This window comes from Varroa destructor, unplaced genomic scaffold, assembly GCF_002443255.2.
Source record: "Varroa destructor unplaced genomic scaffold, Vdes_3.0 BEIS01000006.1, whole genome shotgun sequence".
Classification (NCBI taxonomy): Eukaryota; Metazoa; Arthropoda; class Arachnida; order Mesostigmata; family Varroidae; genus Varroa; species Varroa destructor.
In genome coordinates this window covers 4,415,410-4,437,098 of record NW_019211459.1, presented here as the reverse complement: position 1 = coordinate 4,437,098, position 21,689 = coordinate 4,415,410, and the positions used below count along the sequence as shown (strand labels likewise).

Here is a 21,689-nt window from a genome sequence, read left to right as displayed (position 1 = left end):
GAGGTTACAATTAGGCTGGTAAAAGCGCACGATACGTTTGCCACCCGACACACCCGCCTTTGGAACCTACGCTCCGAAGTAAAATTTTGCGATCCGGGCTAAACGATAATAGAAAAAAAAAAAGAACTTTGGAACAGTCCAAAAAAAACTTAGCGCGTGCCTCCCACATCGACTTCAACAGCGTTCCCTGATACCCATTACGCGTTTTACCTTGAAACAGGCTTTTGGCCCAGGCGGTGTAAACAATGTTTATCCATATTGGGACCTACCAAGAACGCACTAGCGCGTGTGTTATCGGCGGCCTAATTAGTCGTCAAACGTACGCTGAAAAGTATAAACGAGAATTACTTATCGGTCAAGCTATTTTCAGGCGTCAAAGGTGCTTACGAGGTCTTTTGAATCTCTATATTGACCCAAAACAGCTGGAGTATTTTTTCAAACGATTCATAATTATATGCTTTCAGGATATCTGACTGTGGTAGGCATACCGTGCTTGAGCTGCTTAGCACCGAAGTACAGGTCAATAGCTCTTATTAGTAGGCATGTAGATTTAGATTAAAAATCGTAAGACGCCATTGACAGCTTGGTGAACGTCGAGGTGATGTCTTGTCGTTCTCTTTGTCAGTATCTGACAATGCGGTAAAGGGACTCGGATTGAAGACCCGGGCAACGTTACGTGAAACAATGTGCAACTACAGCAGCGATGCGAGTCATAGAACAGTCTAGAAAACGAGTGATGTAAGCGATACCAGAATATACAGATAGCTGTAAACGGTACCAGAATCAGATTTTGGTTATGCGGTATTCAAACGGACGGTAGAGGTCACAGAAAGCTATTAGGCGAGCCGACTATGGCTTCGAGTAGCGGCCAATAAGTAGCCTAGACGAGTTGTGCTAAAACCGCGGGTGCTTCAGCCGTCGCAGTGACCGTGACTATACCTATATGCTAGTGGTTTTTTTGTCAAGCGATGACACTCAGCTGAATGAGTGGGCGGCAAGCGTCATTTAAGAACGGCCTCAAGTCGCAGTTCACTATCAGAACTGTCTGCCGGAGACCGTATCTGTTGTATCAATAGTAGTAGGTTCCAGTCCTCGCGGTATTAGACAACAGGCTCGTTCTGAAGCAACGACAAACGTCGCTTGTGGCAGTAAAGTTTTCATTTTTATTTTAGCTTTGTTCCTCCAAAGCACAACTTTGTTTCTGCTTGCTTGTTATCCATCCGCCCATAGATACAACTACTAGGTCGATAAGCGTGGTGTGCGAAGTCTTCATATTGATTTCTGGATACCAGGATTTACCACTAATTACAACACTAATAGGCAGTAAGAGAGAAGAGGCAAGGGCCATATAACTATCTGAGCAGTTTTGAGTGGAGTGAGCTATTATTGCTGAGAAGTGAAGCTAAGCTTTTGCGCGCTTTAAACCGCTTGAACAAGACGCACGACTAAACGAAGCAGGTTCGTCTGCTCGATAGCGCCATTCCAGACACACGAAAAGTTTTCTTCGACCACAGCACCGCCGATAATGGGTAGCAACCGTGAAATAAAAGTGCTCTCCGAGCTGAGTGCAACGTCGTCATCTACAGCAGGAAGCAGTGGTCCACACGATCCTACTTTTCTCGGCGAAAAAGTGCACACTAGTGAAAATAAGGCTGAACGTCGCGAGTATCACAGTTTCGACGAGTTCCCTACAGACGCTCGCAAATACATCGATGAGCTGCTCGGTCCTGAGGCGAAAACGAAATTCGACAATATTTCGGTTGTGAGCGAAGAGACAACAAGGTTAGACAAAACGCTAGGTGAAGGGGATTTGTCAAAAGTAATTGGGGTTGGAGGTAACGCGCTCCTCCCTAGTTATCACTTGCCGCTAAATATCCGACTGAGCCACGGATGTACAACAACACAAATCAAAGCAATTTTTTAATTTTACATCAATGTGTCTGGTTTAGCAAATATGCCTGGCGAGCAATCTATCATGAACTTCAGGCCAGTCTTACGTAGCCTTGTTTATGTTTGTGGATGTTTCGCTCGTACGCGTTTTTGAAACGTATATCCAAAGCTCAAAATTACGTATTAGAACTTTATATAATGTGCTATATTATGATATGCAGGCGATGTCATGCACATCCTGCGGCTCCAATAGAAACCCGCGTGAAATTACAAAACTAAATTACCAGTGAAAAGTTTGTTTTTCTTCTAAATGTTTAGACATTCATGGTGTTTTCGGATAAGGCAAGTTTTTAAGATAATTTATCGTTTAAATTTAAAATTAAAAAAAAATTAAATTTAAAAAATAAAATGCAATTTAGGATAGTTAAAAAAAAATTAACCATCCACCCTTGTTTATCTATCTCCTAAGACGTAACCATACAGTAAACACACCGCTGTTTATTCTATTCAGTCGGTCCTCCTTGGCCTTTATAACAGTAGCATAGAGATCGTAGGCCTTGGCGTATATGCCATACCTATGAAGTCGTTTGCCTGCTGGCACAGTTACGTCTATTTTCACACGCGGGTGTGTATATATGTAGGGCATGCAGTGATCAATGGCTAGTGACCAATGCAAGGCCATGTATAAGATGATGAAAGCACCCTGCTATACGATGCTGACGCAACTCGCATAGGAACCCTAGTGCATGCCTATGTAGGGGCTAGCAGTGACTGGTTATAGCAAAACGCTCTTTTCCGCTCGATTGCTGCCTGTATTATTGTTAGGCCTACTTTTACCTGACCCACGTGAGCGTTGCACAAACCCTGCTACCGGCTGGCAATTGATGCAAAAGATTATGCTGCCGCACTCCACTTCAATACTTTTCGATTTAACTGTAGCAGTGCCAGCAATAGCAACTCGGTCAGACACCGTGGGCGGCCTAGGTCGATCGAAGAGCTTCGCCGAGCGGCATCGACAGGCATAGAGAGCCTGTGCGAGAGCAAAAAGAAAATGAACTTTTGAACATTTATTTTTTGACGAACTAACAGTGGCATTGGCACCTGCCAAGACCTACAAATGGTCTTTTTTTTTGCCTCTTGTCGTTGTTCGCAACATAATGCCTTTTCCCTGTCAGGCCTACTTAACGGGTATAATGCTTACTACTATGTGGGGCAGGGCCTTCGGTCCGAAGCCTTGCAGCTTGACAGTAAACTTCTAGAGCCATTCAGGCTGGTCACCTACAGCAAAATGTGCGCTGTAAGAAGTGCCTACGACCGCATACTCCGATACGTGACTCACTTTGACTATAGAATGTAGTGGCGGATAGTAGTATCACTGCACTGTTGATCTCCATAGTGACATCGCAGACGGCATGAGTATGGACTGAGACTTTCGAGTGACAGGACCTGTCCTATGCGAAATATACCGATCGACATTCAACTGTAGTGATACACATAATTGCCTCGAGAAAGTCGTAACAAGTTGACCACTATCCCGACTATCGTAGACTGAACATGAAAATTTCACTTGGCTGCACTATCATAGGCAACAAGAACAACGAACCTTAGAAGTAGAAGATTTTTGCATCTTACACACTGCTATGTGTTGATACTTCAGATGTTTGAATGGTGGTAATGTGTGTGTCAGTGTGGTTGTGTGTGCAGTACGCTTAGAAAGTACGTATTCATTGAGCAGACCATTTTCGTTTATTTCGTTAATATCGTAAACAGCAACCAGCGCCGTCACTAAATTGGGCTCATGATGCTTCGCTTCATCTATTTTGTGTCAGACTCCAGCTAAACAGCTAACCGCTTGACCTGGAGCGTTGATGGACGTTAGGAGCTATAGACTATAGCGCTAAACGTACACTCAGTTTGTCCTTAGAACGAACCGGATGAGAGACATTTGAGAACCATGCTTCGCAGGTACTCACAGCCGGAAGTGAGCGTCGTAAACATCAGCCATAAGAAGATCGTTGAAGAAAATCGAAAAATTCCGGTAGTTGACGAACGCGCGATGTCATCTCAACAGACGACTGAACAAACGTCAATCTCCTCTCGTGACAACACATACAAGGTAAAGCAGCGTGCTTCTTATTAACAGTTTTTACAGTTCGTTGTTCCAAGCTATATTTTCCACAAACGATAAACTATATAGTACTGCCTAAGACTGGCACTTGTGCGGCTAGCAACACTATCCTTCTTGGACATAAACTCGCACCTTAAAATTACATATCGAAAATACATGGCAAGGTTTTTGAGAAGTAGAAGGCCCTATATTACTGCTATAATTTGATGTAGTCGGACGTAGCAAGAGGTATTTTTTCGTTTAAAACGATTTATCAACAAAAATATCTATGTGGCACCTGACTTACAAGTTACAAAAGACGTCTGGACTATTTCTACATGTAAAGTAATATCTCTCGAAGGCAGCTACCGGAACCTTAGTTTTGTTGGTTGATCACCATTTCTGCAATTTCACGATGGAAGGACAAAACGATGTTTACGTTGAGTACGCCTTTCTGGCATCGTCCATAAATTCCCTCGACGATGTCTTGAGCGTCTTCTGAACTCTGCTTGTCGATATCATAGGGAACGAACATCCTTACATATGACAACGGTAAAGAACGAAGCACCGCGGCCCAATTTCGAAAATAGTTGTAATATGCTCGAGTACTTTTATTATAACAGTTATTCCGAGGATAAACGAGGCACATAGCAAAATCACGACAAAACAGAACAACTGACCATCAACCGTGCAAATTTCGTAACAAAATTATAAATCTAGGACTGCCCCAGACGATGCACTATTAAAACTAATATAATTTCACAGCAACGTACCTTTTCACAACATTTGCAGGAGGAGACAAAAACGTTTACAAAGGATATGCTCGACCAGCTTCCAGAGGAGTGCAAAAAATATATCAATGACTTCATGAATAGTCAGGGTAGGTTGCCCTAGGCAACATGACAATTCGCAAGGTTTAGTTTTTTTGTTAGATTTTTTTATTTATTTATATTTAGATTTTTACCTAAAATTTATTCCTTCTGAAGCCTTGGATCAGCATTGCAGAATAATCGTATTAGGGTTTTAGCAAACACGTTATGCTATTGTACTCGCGGCCGTACAACGTCTCTGACCAAATCTGTACACAAATAGGACAAAATTATATAGAGGCTTGTTAGATTCTCAACAGTCTAATTATTTAAATTAACTATTCGTTCTTTAAAGCGTACGAGCACTGCTATCGCGTGTTTGAATGCAAGGTTTGCATAGAAAAAACTAGATACTGAAGTGCTCTCAAGGAACTTGGACCCAATAACGTAATGAACCAGAATTTTTTGTATGTCGAAGTGTACTTCGTTACAGTTATGTCTACTCACCGCGATTATAGTTTCAATACATCGTTTCAAATAGTCCTCAGTAAACCGCGTGCCAAGCTGTATCAGTAAATGTAAATTTAAAAGTATAACTTGAAGACTCTATATACAAAAAATATTAACGGGTTTGGATCTTAGACTGACAGCAAGCCAAAGGTCAGCGAAAAGCAAGGACAAAAAGCTTACTTGGACGACCCAATCGGAAATTGATTTTCTTTGGCCTAAAGCGGCCGTTAGGTTCTCTATTAAAGCCTATATGAATCAAGAACGGATTTTTTGAGCCGTTTTTTATTGAGTTTTTCTGAGCCTTTATTGAAAAAAAATCATATTTACCTCATGAGAATTTCCCTCGTTTTTTTCAGAGACCAAGTTAAAACTGGCAAAAGAGAAAATTTTTAATTTTTTACGGGCGTTCGTCCAGCGCAAAGGGATCGGACAGCGGGTGTATTCTATGACAAGTTAGTTTTGTTTTAGAAAAAATCGAATATCCCCGTTTGCCATTTCTTACCTGGGCTATCAAAACGCCCAGCCTAATGAATAACACGACATACGTATCGATAGATCGTCGATGACGCCGTGAAAAATAGCAATAAAGAGGACTTTAGGCCGATCCATGCAGGTTTCGTTATCATTGATGATTTCAAGACGCCTTCCGACTCTGAAGTTCAGGTTGATCAATTGGGGCACATGGTACAAGGGTACACGATTTCGTTTGCACTTACGTATATAAACTTTGCAGTAAGATCCTGTAGAGCTGATCCGTTAATCTGCTAGAAAATTTAAGCTATTTCTAAATTAGTTACTGTTATACATATTTATCGTCATATCCATTTATGTATTGTTAATTTAACGTTGTTTGTATTATTTAAATGTTTGATTTCAGCACTCGAGCTTGCTTGATTAACATTTAAGTGTTTCAGTGAGATGGCCTATATAAATATTTATAGAAAGGGTTCCAGTGCAGTTATAGCAAATGATTTAAATTTTTCAAATGTGCGCGCGCGCGGTCGTGGCTCGCATGATTGATCTAGCGCACTCTGATTTGATCCATACGAGGTAACATGTACTAAAATAGTCTGCGTTGATTATCTATTTGTTTTATTGTTAGGGATGCAAAATAAGAATATCGAGCACGTGACTGTTCATACGACAAGAGAAAACACCACATCAACCGGGTATACCAACGATATCCCCGACCTACAGGTACATACTAGCCGAAATCTTAATATATACGATAGAACAATCTATCCATGATATACTAACTGCTAATTTAAACACGACCACTAGTATAGAAACTGAAACGAACTGCGGGTTTACCCGCTGGATATATAACGATTTTTTTCTTGCTTCAGATAAAAAAAAGCGGTCCATTGGATCTGGTCGGAGGCAAACGATGTCGACTCATCTTGTAGTAATTGCCGTTTCGAAACTAGGAAAGTTAAAATAGTACAAAAAAAATAGCCGGCATCACAATAAATGCTTTTATACAGCGCATATTCTCCCATATTTCATTAACCTTTTTTTTTTTGTATATTTGTGTTTGTGTTACTATACGATTAGGTTAAGAATTGTCTTCAGTCACACGACAAAATTGTCGTTGAAATCGATGCGTCAGGTTTCACCGCTGAGGATATCTCCATGAAGGTAAGATTGGTCGATGTGACTATGTAGTTTGACAGTGTTACTGCTACACGAAAAAATCATATTATAACTAGGATATCCTATTCATGTAGAAATGTTATTACCGACTTCAAAGATTTATTGCAGCAGGGCAGATAAACATGTTTTTCTTTGACATATGATTGCGTGGGTAGCGCAGAATGGGGTCCGTTCACTAGTCCGTCGTGCATTCACAAGACACTTGTAGATGAATTTCTGTAAAATATTGTTATGAGATGGGGTAGCTCTCTTGTTTGTCCCCAACATTGTTATTTTCAGCATTGGAAGATGATTATTTATTACGTTCAGTGTTTTTTTGCCAATGACGTTAAATCTAACGACAGGTGATGGCAATTCTTACTCCCTTTTTGACACTAACATTTGAGGCTACCGCGTATTCAATATGCATTCCCAAATTTTTCGAGCCTAAAAGTGTTTAGGCTTTAATACCATGGTTATTTATGAGAGCAAAAAATATAACTCAATGAATAATACTGCATAGCTTCGTTTACAACATTGGATTAAGTAGCACAATATATGCCGCCGGTTCTGTGTATGTAGGATAAGTACCGTGGCGATCCCTAGATCGCGTATAGTCTTGTTTGCTTATAGCTTTAGTCCGTCAATCAAACTCACATGAGTGGGAAATGTTAAATTTGTCAACTCAGAAAACTCGGCCAAAGTTCCTGCAACAAAAACCCGTCGTCGGGCTTGTCGATTCATGCGTATAAGTTTATATAAAAAATGAAAAAAAAGAACTTGCTTTATTCGTAAGTGAATTTTTGGTTGTTCATACGAATTGCGCAATGTTTATGATTCGAAATAACAACTTCCAATCATTACGCCTTTACGCATTTTACTAAAAATTTTCAGAGTGCATCAATACGCAATTTTTAAGAGCGTCCTTTATTCACAGGTGAGCGGGCGCAATCTCGTGATCCAGGGCAAAAAAGAGGGACCAGATCCTCGTGATCCAGCTACAACACTTCGTAAGGAGCTTAAAAGAGACATCGTTATGCCGCCTGGAGTAGATGCCGCACACGTAACTTGCTCCCTGTGCGCTAATTCAGGAAAGCTGACGGTTATAATCCCTTTCCCGCAGCCGGTCGGGGGAGAATACACAATCCCAATCAAGACAATTTGAAAATGTAAATTTTCAGCCTTTCAACCATTGCATTCTAAATTTCGCACTACGTACCTGCTTTGGTTAAGCCTAATCTCACTCTCCAAAAAAAACGCCAGCATCTGTCTGTTTTGTTTAACTAGTTTATGTACTGTGTATTATCGACCGTGCCTCTTGCTAGGTAATTGGGTAAACACCACTTTATCTCTGAATTGGCAAGAATGAGATGCGAAATGTTCTAGTTGCCCGGACCCGGGCCGCTATCATACTCTAATGACAGAATTATTAACAAACAGGTAATGTGTTAAATAGCTGATTAACAGACTCATAGTCATTCCTATGAAATTTTTCCTATGAAAACTAGCTAATACTAATGAAAGGCTAGTCACTTGAATACAGAGCACTGCAACTGAATAAAACAACAAACACAAACCGCTTATCAGATTCCAGCACTTTGGTCCAAATAAATAGTACCCATTTGGGTAACCATGTTTCGCTTTTGCTAAAGTCATTTTAGTTTGACGTTTGGAACAGCGTTAGTATTTCATAAGAAGGTCGAGCAACATTCAGATAGATAGACATAGCTACTTCATCCTCTACAGCAGGCTCAGCTCTGCAATAAGTTATGATTTCGTATGAACAGCCTCAACTTTAAATAATCAAAATTTCAAGATTTCTATCAAAAAACGTATAAGTATTGCTCTTTCGTTGCGGAATTTATAGGCGCTATACAAGCTAAGTAACGTATCGTTCAGATTGAGCGGACAAAATCGACATCAATATATATTTCAGTAATATTTGTGCTGAATGATCGGACTTATTTTTATGGTTGTGCATCGGCGCTCACCGATTTGAATTCAATTCATTCATTTCTTACTCCGCTGATTAACTATATTACCCGATTACCCGAGTATTGAATTGGAAAAACGTAATCGTGGAACAACTTACGTTTCAATCTTCTCCTAATACTTTAATAATAGTACGTTGTTATTCCTTGCAATGTTGAGCAGTATTCTCGTCCGAGGTGCAGGACGCTACCGACCAATATTCCTTGTTACTTTCTTGCAAATCCAGTTGGTCTTCTTTGTTTGTGATATACCCATACCGGCTGAGCCTAATGAATTCATCATTGCGCTCATACAAGTTCCTGGTTATCCAGGACCAACTGAATGGGCCAGCCTGCGTTTAAAGAAACGAAACTATTAGGCAACGTCAGGCCTAGTTTACACGGTGCTTTCGACCCGCCATTTGACAAAATGGTAAAATGTGAAGGCATACCTAGCTTAGCCTAGTTTACCTCGTATTACCTCAAATAGCTTCTCGTTGGCCTACCTAAAAACATGTGCAGAATGTGCCAGTGACTATCTTACTCAAAATGAAGCCCTAATCTGAAGTAGCAGTAGAATTAGCGTCGAGCTACGGATCAACTGCAAAATCACGATAGAGCTTACGCCAGACGACTATTTACTAGACGAAATCAACTTTTCAGAGGAAATAGCTCTGTCTCCGTTAGGTTATAAGCATACGTGAATCTAATTCTAACTCTCGAAACTATGAAATCAGCGATATGATTTATCAGAGAACGACGTCAAAAACAGGTAATAAAGCACCTTTTACACATTTTCTTCATGCAACCCACCTAACAAAAGCCAGCAAAAACCATGCTTAAAGATTACCTGGCCTCCGTATTCTTCTGGAAGGACTGATGGACAAACATGTTTGTGAAGTGATGCCATATTTGAACCATGCAGATATACACGCTTCTGTAAGAATAAGGGTGGCGTTTTTGTTTGCTTTGCAATGGCTCCATATTTTTATTGCCTTCTTCCCTTTTCTATTTTGTTCTTTTCGGTAAACTATTTACCTTTAGATCAATTTAATTTATAAAGCATTAATCGATCATAGGCGTAGCATACACCGTAGACAACGGGAATATATTCACTGCTCGATATATGTATATGCCTACATATGCTGGAATGCATTAAGTTTTACTGTATCTCAATATGTGCTTACCTTAATCTTCTCTTTGAGAAAAGGTCGCGCAACTGCCCAGACGTAATCCCATAATGAAGATTGGTTAATGACGTGGAAGCCTTTGAAGCGACACGGATAGCCATCTTGAATAGTCATGATCAGGGCCTGTGATCAGATATGTTAAATGGTTAGCAGCTGTATAAGTGCAATATTTATGATTGTCATTTTATTACTTGTGCTTCACTTCATATTGAATCTGCTCTAACGATCCGAAGCATCCACAGTGCAATACCAAGGAAAATTTATAATCTTCATTAAAAGTCAAAGGTCTGTATCTTTCTTCACCACGGCTTAGCAAGATTGTAAGTCTGATTTCTGCAAATGTTCAATTTCGTGTGCTAATTTAGCCATTAAACGTTTGATATGAATGGGTTCAGAAAATCAAGTTAGTACGTTATAATCGTATGCAGTTAGGTAATTCTCGTTCCAAATATTATGTGGACTATCATCTAGAAATTGAAATCTTAGATCGTAGATGAAAATTTTGTGAAAAGGAACAAAGATAGGCTTGTTCGAGCCGTTTCAACCATCCCGCTCACCCTTATGGCCGAAAATGGGAAGTATCGTATATACGACAGCTGCATTTGCCCACAGTCCACCACCATATGACAACCGGCAACCTAAATGATAATTACCGTCGTAAAGATCAAACGAGAGGTTTAGTTGGATTTTGGTTTCACTGAATAAACGAATATAAGTGCAACTAAGGCCTTTCATTTTGCAGATCAACGTTTAACCCAACTTATATGTAAGTATAGTGAGTTATCGAACTTACTTGCGCTTGGTCTTGGCGTAGTCTAAAGTCGCCACCCATAGCTGTTGGGGTAAATATGTCACTTAGATCAAAGCCACACTCGGGGCTCCATTTGCCAACTCGCCAAATGACTATGAAAGCGCCATCGATGGGGTTGTAAGGTTCGAGTTGAGTTCCCGTAGCTAAGTCAAAAGCGGGCTTGTATCGTAACGGACCAACGCCCACCGGAAGGTATCTTGCGGGGTCGATAAGCCTGTAATTGTAGTTGACTTAACGTTTTCTGTGTCTAGCTAGGTTTCTATCCAGTTGAATCACTGTAAAAATACACTATTCCCAGCATGCGTTATAACATTAGATTACGAAAGGGGTTTATGGTGTTGAACGAGCCGATTCAATAACCAGTCGGCATGTTTGTATATCGTAATGCTATTACTACACTTAAGCATACTTGTAAGTGGCCGTGCTCGTACCTAATTGTATGGAACTTCCTGTAGGATTTGTAGGCCTTCTCGACATCAAACTTTTTTGAACGAAGAAACCGCAGTAGAAAGTTCTCGTCCACACGCGGATTGAAATTTTCTATCTGTCTGACTTTTTCTGATAATTCCTTGAAGAACATTATTGCAAACAGTTAGTATAATCATCTTAGTAAGTTAGTTGCCACCTACCAAGGGAAGTCGATCAAAGAAAATTATTTAAGAGACTGGCTGTCCAACTTGTGAATCCGGAAGTTTCCTGAAGCGTATTAACAATAAAGGAAAATAACTGCGACGGAAAGAACGAGCTCGCTTCACTGGATAGACGGTTGGTTTTATCAACTGAACAGTTAGCAGCTTTTATGAAGGTCGCCATATAAAACTCTGTCAGAATATTATATCACTAAATACGTTTAACTTAGTAGAATAGTTAAAGACATGCCCTTCATTAATCCCTAAAAAGTGTGTTTGGAAAAGAAACTGATTTTCATATTTACAATATTGCACAAGGACTCACCTTCAAAGCCTTAGTTCGAATTTCAGGTGTTTCACCCAATTCTTCCTTTGCACGTCTTTTCCAGTCAAAAGGGTGGGCCTTGCAATCCACCTGCGATTGGATCTGGCTATTTAAGCCTTCCCTCTTCTGACACTTCTTACCCGATGGATTTCCACCCATAATGGACGACTATTAAAACTGCTTGGGTTATCTACACTCACCCGCCTCGGTAGTACGGTAATTCCGAGAATAACGGTTAATTAGGACTAATCAGTCCTATCCAGGTGCAAAAGCATTAGATCTTCGAAGATGTGCATAAAGCTAACTGCAAAATGCTAGTCCGCGTTTTATGTCTATTCACCGCTTAGAGCCAGCTTCGTCTTTTTAAAGAGCGATCTTGTTTAAGGAGAGCCTTAAAAATCAAAGTGAACACGCACTACAATGACTCTACTAAGCGGCTAGCCATCACAGGAGATATTGAAAATGATACTGTAATAAACTAATAATTCTATTAAAGAAAAAACATTTAATAAGACTTAAGGGCAAACAAGCTTGGCTGAGCTGAACTGACTGAACTAGTAGTCTTCGATCGCGCATAGACACGTCTTACTATTTACTAGTGACGCTTTGTACCGTTGTATGTATATACGTACATACAAGTCGCGCTAAAACGCAAGTAAGGGAACATGGAGGAGTGTGAAGTGGTACACTACCAAAGTCCGACAGGCGTAAGTAGCTGGCGCCGCCACAGAACCATAACGAAGACCGGTACAACGCTCCAACTTAACAGAATAAATTCTGACGTAATTGCTATTGTACAAACGAATACACCGCATCTCTTAGATATGCTATAGCGAATAGACCCCTTCTCCAGCGGGCTCCTAGAGAAAAAAACATTTTGCGAGAAAGGGTTGATCATCGCCTTGGTGCGGAACCTATCTTGCGGTTTCTGTATCTGGGCCTCGTTCGAAGTTTAACCTTTTCAGTACGTTGCTACTATCAACTTGCAGTTGCGACTGTCTCTGTTCAAGACTGTCACCCTCTCAACAAGCGCGAAACCTTATCTTGCCCGTCTGTGCGTGAAAGAGGTTTGATGCCATCGTATCTTGCAGTTCTGAAGCGGCATATTGAAACACTGCACTGCGCGGTCGAATAGCTGTTAGCGTTTTCGGGTCTCTATTAACGCAGCCTACAAGGTTATTAGCAGACACCGAAGCACGCGGAGAAATAAGGGGGAGTCACCACAACAAAACGTTGCACTGAAGTTAGCTGAAGATATACGGCACAAAAAACAGCTAGCGATTGTTCAGTTCTCCCAGACGATGCACAGCCGAGACTGGTAAGGTCCAGAAAATCCAATGGCGACAGTTATTGACATCATTTTTTATCATGAACAACAGAACCATCGTTATAGTCATTACCTAAAAGTACTGCAAAAGTATTACGAAATACGCGCTAGCGATATGAGAGTGTAAGGAACAAAGGGAAAGGGGTTCAAATATAGGGTAGACGCGCGTGTTACGATGACAAAAAGAGTCGTCGATACGTAAAAAACGAGAGAGGCGGAATAGCAACAGTGAGTAGTTTCATAGTGAGGTATTTTCAACAATATATTAAACACACAAGTTATGCGATATTGTTAATATTATGAAGCTGCTAATGGAAGTTTACTGTGTCAAACAACAGACATCATTGCGGTATCCGGAATTTCCGGTCTCATTTATATCTGATCTGTCGGATGCTTTTTGGCTATTTGCTATTACGATACCTTGCTAAAGCCGGTAAAACTGAAACACTCGTGTATATGATGGCGTAGTACACACATAAAAAATCTACGAAATATACATTGCAAGGATACTGTGCCGAATTAGGGTTTTGTCTTTCGTTTACGGAATAGACCATTTGTTCACCTACAGCCGAGTATTAATGATAAGGTGAACATTATTATTAGGGGTCCCATTTTTAGCATTGATCAAGCATCAATCTTAGGCATCGATTAACAACAATATGTAACAGATTGATGTAAAAAAAAATCACTGTAGTTCTGAGTACCTGTTTATGATACAATGCACCCACTGCTACTAGACACCTACTGATTCAATAAACAACCAAACTGAGTAAAAACATTCATAAAATTATAGAGTGCGTATGTCTCTGGTCGCATATGTCTAGGTATTCTGAGACGGAAGGAGGAAGCGGCTGGACTTCTTTAGCTTCTATCTAATTGAAGAAGGCGGATTACAAGGAATGCAGACGGCCCAGCAGAATAGGCGTAACACGAGCTTTCGAAAATCCCTTAAAGAGAAAAATCGACCTGAAAGGGTGAGTCCTGAAGCACAGTCTGAAGCCAGTACACTAGACGCTGATACACATTTAGGTATTTGCAAGAATACGAAAGACATTTTCAGCTCCTCCTAAAGCTTAATAGATCTTCAAAAACTTTGAAAGCCTGAAAGATAAACCGAAATACTAATGAACTCACAAATCTGTTAGCTTTTCCTGCAAGTTTTAATCTGAAGTGATCTTAGAGTCACTACTGAACTAAAGCTTTAGGACTATATGACCAGGGTTCAATAAGCGAGAGCCCCACAGTGCCGCTAATTCTTCTATAGTGATGTCTGGTATGCATCAACTAGGTCTTGATCACTTCAAGGAAAGGTAGTGTAAATCTAAACCCTAAAATAAGAAACCTAGTAGATACGCTTAAATACCATTATCCGTATCAGACGTTCATTGTGCGTGCTTTCTGTATTTATACTAGGATGCCGCGGCTGCTTATTGATTAGGACCGCCTGTATCTTACAGCAATGAAGTAGTAATTGTGTCCTTGATTCTTCGTAGCAGCAAATCGATTAGCACTAATTAGAAAAAAGTCCAATAAGTTTTCAAAGCCTCTAACTTCGTTAACTCACACCGTCAGAGTATTCATTTTTATTGCAGGTGGCCAACTAGAAATACATCAGAGAAAAGATATCGCTGCTATCCTCACTGTGACGCCTAGGAATTAATCATTATCCATAAGGGGACTTTACTGGAACATTCTCTATTTTTATCAAACTCCTATTCGTTGGACCCTAGACTAGAACTCTTCCCATTAGCAAGATGAGCTTCGACCTCTTATAAGTCAGTTGCAGTTCTCGGTATGAAAAAAAATAAATAATACTTACCAGTACTACGCAAGCACGTTTTCGTCACATATAGATGTGTCTGTATACATTTCAAGATTTAGATTTAACCTTAACGCCACTTTAACTTCGAAACGCTTCCAAAAGGGCAAACGCATAATTTTCTTCACACTTCCTACCTATGGTAACCATAGGGTAACCGTACGTTAAATCTACAGTAGTGTACAACGTAATCATATCTTCGATAGCGTCAGTGCACTTTACGGCAGGACGATATATTATCCTCACCCGTGATGATTGTATTGTCTACACCGTATACTACAGTACCTCACACAGGAAACATTGCAGTTTATCATTAGTTTCATCGGGCAAAATCTTCCGTAAACGAATTAACCTCCTCCGACAATTAGCTGTCCAGCTGGCGGGCAGTCTCTTTTTCTAGTTCTTTTTCTAAGTTCTAACGAGACACGGGAAATAATTACACGGTTATTAGTGGCAATATATAGGTCAGTCAATCTCGGTTTTTTTAGAGATTTTTCGATTTAGTGGCCGATATAATCCTCTCAGTTTACCGACCTCAACCTATCTGACTATTCGCAAAACCGCTTAGAAGCAAGGTTTACTTTATAGTTACTCTAACGGTAATTTACAGCAAAGGAAATTATTTACTTGGGCTTGATTTCTGTTAAACTTCGGTGGCCATCAATCGGAAGCAGTACAACTGTGAGCTTCAATAACAACTGCTTTGACCCCACCACGACAAAATATTCTGGAATGAATGAGCCTGACGACGACGGCGGCGGCGGCGGCGGCGCCCGCTGCATCGGCTGAATCGGACGGCTAACATACAATGGGAATAATAAATGGAAAATCACGCCATAGTAGTATTGGACGCGCATACTGATAGCAAAGGGCAACATAATTTAATGCGGCATAAAAGAAGACTCTCCTCTCCGGAAACGACTCTTCACGCACGAAACACAACATGCTATATCTATAGTAACTAAAGACTGGCATCGTCCTTGGAGCCAATCCGTGGCGCCACGTAACATCTAACAACAACAACAACAACAACAACGATCGAATCAAAACGGTAGATGAAGTATTGTGCAATACGGCAATTTAGCCATATTACTCATACTAACATAATGTGTTATATCGATGAAGCATAGCGCGTCGGTCAATAAACTATGAGGTCTTCAATTATTAACTTATCCGGAGCTACCTGATAAACTAAAAATTCTAATAACTTAAAATAAAACGCGTTATTAGCAGACGTGGTTGAAGGATTTTTGCGTAAAATTTGACTATCTACCAACCTAAGCTGACTGAATACCGTCAAGGGCTAGTACATTTGGAGGCAAAGATCTTGTTAAGTGCTTAAAATCAATACTGTTCTCAAAGGTCGGATCATTAACAGATTGAATATTGGTGAAAACACTTTGCAATGAGGCACTTAGCAAGACACCAGGTTATCACTGTTGAAGTAAGTTAAGCACAGGGGGAACGGCTACATCTCACGACAGGTTGCTACATTATGGAAACTCTGGAACAAGATCAATCATACAAATCGCTCCCTGTAGAATTAGTATGAGATCCTTCAAAACTGCAGCGAAGGCACTTAGGAGGACGAGGTAAAAAAAATAGACGAGCTTATATTCCTTGTTAAAAAAATAATCAAACTAGAAAATATCAGGAAAAAAAACAGCGATTTCGGTCGCGGTACCGAAGTAACTGAAGCATAAGCTAATTATGCCTCTGTTACAGCTTGAATTAGAGAAGATAAAAATTGAGTGAGCACCTTCGTATCCACATACTCCATGTTCAAGTCTATATGATTTTGATTGCTTTCATGCTTTCAAAAGGTCAATAGATATTGTAGCGTATTTTACCGCCAATCTTTTCAAACAAACCATCGATAAGGGAATTAAGCAAGGTAAGGCAAATCAGAAATACATGGGTTGTTGGGAGACTCCCACATCGCTGACTTCACTGTATAAGCAATAGAGGAACAGACGTGGTCTATGTTTTACCCTGTTCTTTTTTGAAGTTTTTCGACTCGCTTAACGATACATGTTAAATAGAACAGGAATAAGAGGGTAAGCTTTTTTTGCTTTGCAAAACTTCTAAAGAAAGGACTTATTGCCAATTGCTGTTCATTGAATGATATTATGGGACATTGATATTTGTCGGCCTGCTCAATTCGTTCCTAACCAAAATAGTTTCTGTATTTTTTTAGGCAGTATATATGTGTTCATTTAAGTCTGTCGCAGCCTTTGAAACTTGTAGAAACAGTAACACTGCACAGATTTCTATAATTGAATGGTAAAAAAAGAATGATATGTTTTCGCTGAAGTGCAATAATTGAGAAATTAGTATTGAAAAAAAAGAATTGCCGAGTTAAACGGTATCGGACACCTCAAGTTTAAGAGGGACTGTCCACGGTGGCCAAATCTTTTTTATTTACAATTTAAGATTATAGGTGTGTTGCTATCGTCATGGGCCCGTCTTGCGAATTCAAATGCTTATTTATTGATGTTATTAATGTTATTTAATGATGCCTATTATGATTTTTATACCCACTAATAGTTTGGCAGTAGATTTAAGAATGAATGCTTTTATTGTAAATGCGACCTAATAGCAAAAAGCCATTAGCAAAGCCATTTTATACAATGCCATTGTGATGAACTAGTGTGACAAACATCTATTTATATTTAGATCTATAGATAAAACTCGTGATAAATCAGAATAATTTTATAGGAAATTAAACGACGCAACGAATGCAAGACACCTTCTGTACAATCAAATAGTAGTCTAATAGAAAGGCTCGAGTAGAATTAGAAAAAAAGGACAAACGCACCCTAAGCGCAATGCAACACCCTTATGGGCAGTAACTTCAAAGTATCAGTCATTAGCGAAAACAGCTGCTGGTATTGCTGTCGTCGCACTGCAGGCTTCTGAAAACAGAAATCGCTCTGATGAGTACGTCACAGTAAACGCGCCAACGACCGCAACAACAGAGGAAGAGCGCCAGGCAAAGGGAAGTGCAGCGGTTAACTTAAAAAAAAAGTGTCGACAACGATTTTGACCGTTCGCTCAGCAACAAAGTTAAAATATATCTGCCGTAACATTGCTGCAGCGGGTGCACAGCAAAATCTATGGGGCGTTGACAGCGTCACTAGCACGGTATGGTCAATAAGCCGACGATCAGTTCCGCCTTCGTCTTCTATACGACCCTTGTCTCTTTCTGTTCTCGATTTCATTCTGTTTGTTTTTGTGTTTATTCTGGTTCCTCATTACTTTCACCGCCACTGGTCACAAATATGCACACCAACCAAAAAAATCATGCGCCAGCATTAGTTATTGCGATATTACTGCTTAAGAGGGAGTGGCTGGAAAAGTTTTTTACGTATTTCAACGGCTCGAATGGTATATTTACGTTCGGCTGTACGGAGAATTTTTCCTCTGGCGAAATGAAGGGAAGCATTGTAGGTCTATTTCGGTACGGTTCGTCTTTTCGCATTTATCACTTCATTGGAAACTTAAGTACTGAACATTGTCAGTTAACTGTTTTTTACGTATGAATAAGAGCATCTTATAATACTTCAGACATGAATTCGAAACAATCGAACGAAGTGACAAATATTCTCGAGCCAAACAATTTACTTCTGATAATGCTGTACTCCGACCTCTATTTGTTTTTGTTAAACGGCCCGGTCACTGGTCTTGAAACAATCTCTAATGTCCATAATCAATCTTGACATCTGAGTGCGTAAGAAAGAAAAATTTATTATATAGCATCAATGAGGGCAGTGGCAAGCGGCTGATGGTTGCTCATTGGAGGACGGCAAAATCATATTGCCCCCAACGTTGGCGAACCGCACAAATCTCACAGATGTGCACATTGCACCACTTCGTATGTAGGTATGACATATCGTAGTCGGATCGAATCGAAAACTGACAACTGCCTGCACATGTTGAAAAAAAACGAGTGGGCGCCTTATTTTAGAACCCAATTACAACAACATGTAGAAGCATCTCTACTCAAATCGAAGCCATTAATTAGCTTTGGCTGCTTATGACTCACCTAATCGTCAGTGTTTATACTTTTTAGCCTTCGGGTCGAAGTGGATTTAAATTCCTATGCTAAACAAAGCGTGTGCAACAAATCAAATGTGATAGAGATAAAAAAAATATCGGTTTGCCAAGAAATTACCACCAAAGCTTTCGCTTTGAAGCATTCAGCTATAGGGTAATAAGGAGCATGTTATTATCCAAGGCAGTGAGGTTTTTGTTGCTCGTCACAACGCTGAATGCCCTGAAGTGCACGTCAGCAAACTTGCCTGAGGTAGGAACTGGAACTAACTGAGTCTTTGCAGCTGCATGTGATATATCAATAATGCGTATTTAACAGTATCCAGTAATAACCAAAGTTTGAAACAAGTGCCTTTTATGCACGACTGTTTCCTTAGGGTGCTGCAACATTGTTCTGTATAGCAATGAACCGCTATTTTAGAGTAACGTCAAATTCCAAAATCAAATGGTGAGATTAGTCATATAATATCTTGATTTGGCTTTAGACCTTTTTTTTCGAACTATGGAGGCCATGTGCAAGATGATTAGGATTTGTAAGATAGTCGTTGTGTCACGACACTCCATCGTTTCTAACCGAGTCACTTCACAAGGCTCATAGAAATCTCCCTTCATTTTACCAGATTTTCTTTCTTCGCTCGCTTGATTGATTGCTTGTTGTAGAACCGCATGGCCTTTACCGCGCTTCAACATAGCATCGGATTCAGTTCATACAGGCTGTTTCAACTGACATATCTCAACTTATTTCGTCAGTTCTGACTCGAATAAATATTAACTTCCTACATGTAACGAACTGAGCATCGGTGTTTAAATAAAAAAAGATCCTAGTTAACCCTTTTTCTTAGCACGAGACCACCATGAACTGGAGAAAATTGGAAAGTAGAAGAGTGAAGGATAAAAACGGATGACCCATTGTAGTCTAAATATTTAAATGTGATAGCATTTAGGCACACAGATGAGACGTAGTTTGCTTAGAAAACCCTTAGTTCCTAATAACATTATATAAGCATTTGGTTCGATGGCCATCTGTTCTTTCGCCAAACTAATCACTATCGCGAGATAAAATGAAATGCACTAAGCCATTTTATTAAACACAGCTGGAAGACCCATGTCGGGGTTTGAAGGATGACATCATGATGCACATTGACGATCTTTGGTGGCAATTAAAAGACGCGATTCAGACAGTTACGGAGAAGACTAGCGAACTTGCTAATGATGCCATGGACACTGTGCAAAGCCCTGAACGCCGGAAAGAGATGTACACGATGATCTCCGACAGGCTACTTATCAGCGATCTACTTAAACATCTCGACAACACTTTTCATACCGTTTTGCAGAAAACTGGCGAATTCGCACAGGGAGCTATGGATGCTATGAAGCATCCCGAGCGTCGACGGGCGCTTCTTGCCAGAATCACCAACGCAATGAATGCCCAACTCCAAAAAATCTCCCAACATTCATGGGTAGAGAAGATGGTAAGATTATACCATTATATGACGCAGACGTTCTGAAAGATGAAATCTGTGTTTGTCGCATAAGTTTACCTAAACTTCTGCGACAACAAAGCGAAAATACCTCCATCACGTCGGAAATAGACGCTTCAGGCTGTACTATCCATTTCTGTACTGTCTTTTGCCGAGAGGCGGAGTCATGTTCAATGTCTTATTTCACTCCGATATTGAACATCATCGGATTTCCGAAGTTTTAGAGTCAGTTCATTTTCAGAACAATCCAGGCCAATGAAAAGCATAATTTGCGTGACATCGATTGTATGGCCCATAGAAAATGATTAACGGTCCTTAGCAATTTCGTATGTATAAATCAATAACAGTACCTCATTTACTTAGATCAGAATCTATAGACTGCTGAGTTTAAGCACACGCAATAAATATATGTTTGACCCTCTCGAACAGCGAACCTCTACCCTGTACCAATCCTTAGTTCTTAACGGAATTATCATCATACTACATATTATATACGCTAGCTATTTCCGATCAGAACGTATAGACATGTTCTTGTTCTAACGCAGCACAAGTTATAGTAAAACATAGTAACAATAATAATAATGATCAAATGCTTTCCCTCGTATTTGTGCTAAAGGAGACTGCAATTTCTTCGGTAGACAACCTATTTGGAAATCAAAATAGTCCGGGCTCTACGATTGTACGATCATTGATCAAGCAAGTAGGATTCAAAAATAACGGGTATGCCGTAACACTGATCTCTGAGACTTGGCGCTATTACAAAACGGAGCTGGGAGTTTTACTTACAACTTACCGAATTATGACTATCGCACTTCCAGATCACCATGACGAATCGCTTCAATCACTGCCTACGACGAGCTGCTGGTACACTCAGGAAAGCTGGATACGAGATTTACAACATTTTCGTTGAGGAGTTTAAGGGTGTCAATTCCTAATGATTTCGATTTGTATATAAATAGAGCTACTAATATATGGCATCCTTATATACTCATCTGTACAGTCAAAATGACACTAATCTAAAACCTCGACTGTTAAACATATCTAAAAACCACCGTGCTCTTATTAATATTATGTGTAAACTTCGACTCAACCTTCGTCGAAATAAATCATATTACCACCCATTAGAGTGACAACGC

General features: G+C 40.0%; 3 protein-coding genes across 9 annotated transcripts; 2 read left to right on the top strand and 1 right to left on the bottom strand.

The window, feature by feature from the left end:
• Positions 1–939: 939 nt before the first annotated feature.
• On the top strand, positions 940–8,587 carry LOC111253325 (uncharacterized). The gene is made up of 7 exons (XM_022812569.2): positions 940–1,148; positions 1,476–1,782; positions 3,856–4,006; positions 4,790–4,877; positions 6,419–6,513; positions 6,871–6,954; positions 7,886–8,587. Exons 2-7 carry the CDS (start codon positions 1,526–1,528, stop codon positions 8,111–8,113), a joined length of 903 nt encoding a protein of 300 aa, XP_022668304.1. The 5' UTR covers positions 940–1,148; positions 1,476–1,525; the 3' UTR covers positions 8,114–8,587.
• LOC111253324 (alpha-tocopherol transfer protein-like) lies at positions 4,913–18,788 on the bottom strand. Of its 5 annotated transcripts, XM_086993616.1 has the most exons (11): positions 18,417–18,788; positions 17,838–17,934; positions 15,647–15,817; positions 15,020–15,434; positions 11,874–12,128; positions 11,351–11,487; positions 10,902–11,133; positions 10,666–10,746; positions 10,106–10,231; positions 9,769–9,855; positions 4,913–9,271 (listed from the first exon to the last, which is right to left on the bottom strand). In XM_086993616.1, exons 5-11 carry the CDS (start codon positions 12,030–12,032, stop codon positions 9,080–9,082), a joined length of 1,014 nt encoding a protein of 337 aa, XP_086849742.1. In that variant the 5' UTR covers positions 12,033–12,128; positions 15,020–15,434; positions 15,647–15,817; positions 17,838–17,934; positions 18,417–18,788; the 3' UTR covers positions 4,913–9,079. The 5 variants fall into 5 exon arrangements, with proteins under 5 accessions (XP_086849742.1, XP_022668301.1, XP_022668299.1 ...); XM_022812566.2 differs by lacking the exons at positions 15,020–15,434; positions 15,647–15,817; positions 17,838–17,934; positions 18,417–18,788 and having other exon boundaries at positions 4,913–7,185; positions 9,041–9,271; positions 11,874–13,915; XM_022812564.2 differs by lacking the exons at positions 15,020–15,434; positions 15,647–15,817; positions 17,838–17,934; positions 18,417–18,788 and having other exon boundaries at positions 4,913–5,075; positions 9,041–9,271; positions 11,874–13,915.
• LOC111253329 (uncharacterized) lies at positions 14,048–21,686 on the top strand. 3 transcript variants are annotated; one of them, XM_086993628.1, is made up of 3 exons: positions 14,048–14,174; positions 20,407–20,544; positions 21,372–21,686. In XM_086993628.1, exons 1-3 carry the CDS (start codon positions 14,100–14,102, stop codon positions 21,486–21,488), a joined length of 330 nt encoding a protein of 109 aa, XP_086849754.1. In that variant the 5' UTR covers positions 14,048–14,099; the 3' UTR covers positions 21,489–21,686. The 3 variants fall into 3 exon arrangements, with proteins under 3 accessions (XP_086849754.1, XP_022668313.1, XP_022668312.1); XM_022812578.2 differs by lacking the exon at positions 14,048–14,174 and adding an exon at positions 18,986–19,325; XM_022812577.2 differs by lacking the exon at positions 14,048–14,174 and adding an exon at positions 18,993–19,325 and having other exon boundaries at positions 20,167–20,544.
• Positions 21,687–21,689: the final 3 nt, after the last annotated feature.

Excerpts from the sequence above, each read along its gene's own strand:
- LOC111253325 (XM_022812569.2), top strand. The coding sequence starts at position 1,526 with ATGGGTAGCAACCGTGAAATAAAAGTGCTCTCCGAGCTGAGTGCAACG. Across the intron at positions 1,783-3,855 it reads GTGAGCGAAGAGACAACAAG|GTACTCACAGCCGGAAGTGA; the intron begins GTTAGACAAAAC and ends CATGCTTCGCAG. Across the intron at positions 4,007-4,789 it reads CTCGTGACAACACATACAAG|GAGGAGACAAAAACGTTTAC; the intron begins GTAAAGCAGCGT and ends CAACATTTGCAG.
- LOC111253329 (XM_022812577.2), top strand. The coding sequence starts at position 19,242 with ATGTTATTATCCAAGGCAGTGAGGTTTTTGTTGCTCGTCACAACGCTG. Across the intron at positions 19,326-20,166 it reads CGTCAGCAAACTTGCCTGAG|CTGGAAGACCCATGTCGGGG; the intron begins GTAGGAACTGGA and ends TATTAAACACAG. Across the intron at positions 20,545-21,371 it reads ATTCATGGGTAGAGAAGATG|ATCACCATGACGAATCGCTT; the intron begins GTAAGATTATAC and ends TCGCACTTCCAG.
- LOC111253324 (XM_086993616.1), bottom strand. The coding sequence starts at position 12,032 with ATGGGTGGAAATCCATCGGGTAAGAAGTGTCAGAAGAGGGAAGGCTTA. Across the intron at positions 10,232-10,665 it reads TCCCATTTTCGGCCATAAGG|GCCCTGATCATGACTATTCA; the intron begins GTGAGCGGGATG and ends ATCTGATCACAG. Across the intron at positions 9,856-10,105 it reads TTCTCAAAGAGAAGATTAAG|AAGCGTGTATATCTGCATGG; the intron begins GTAAGCACATAT and ends TTATTCTTACAG.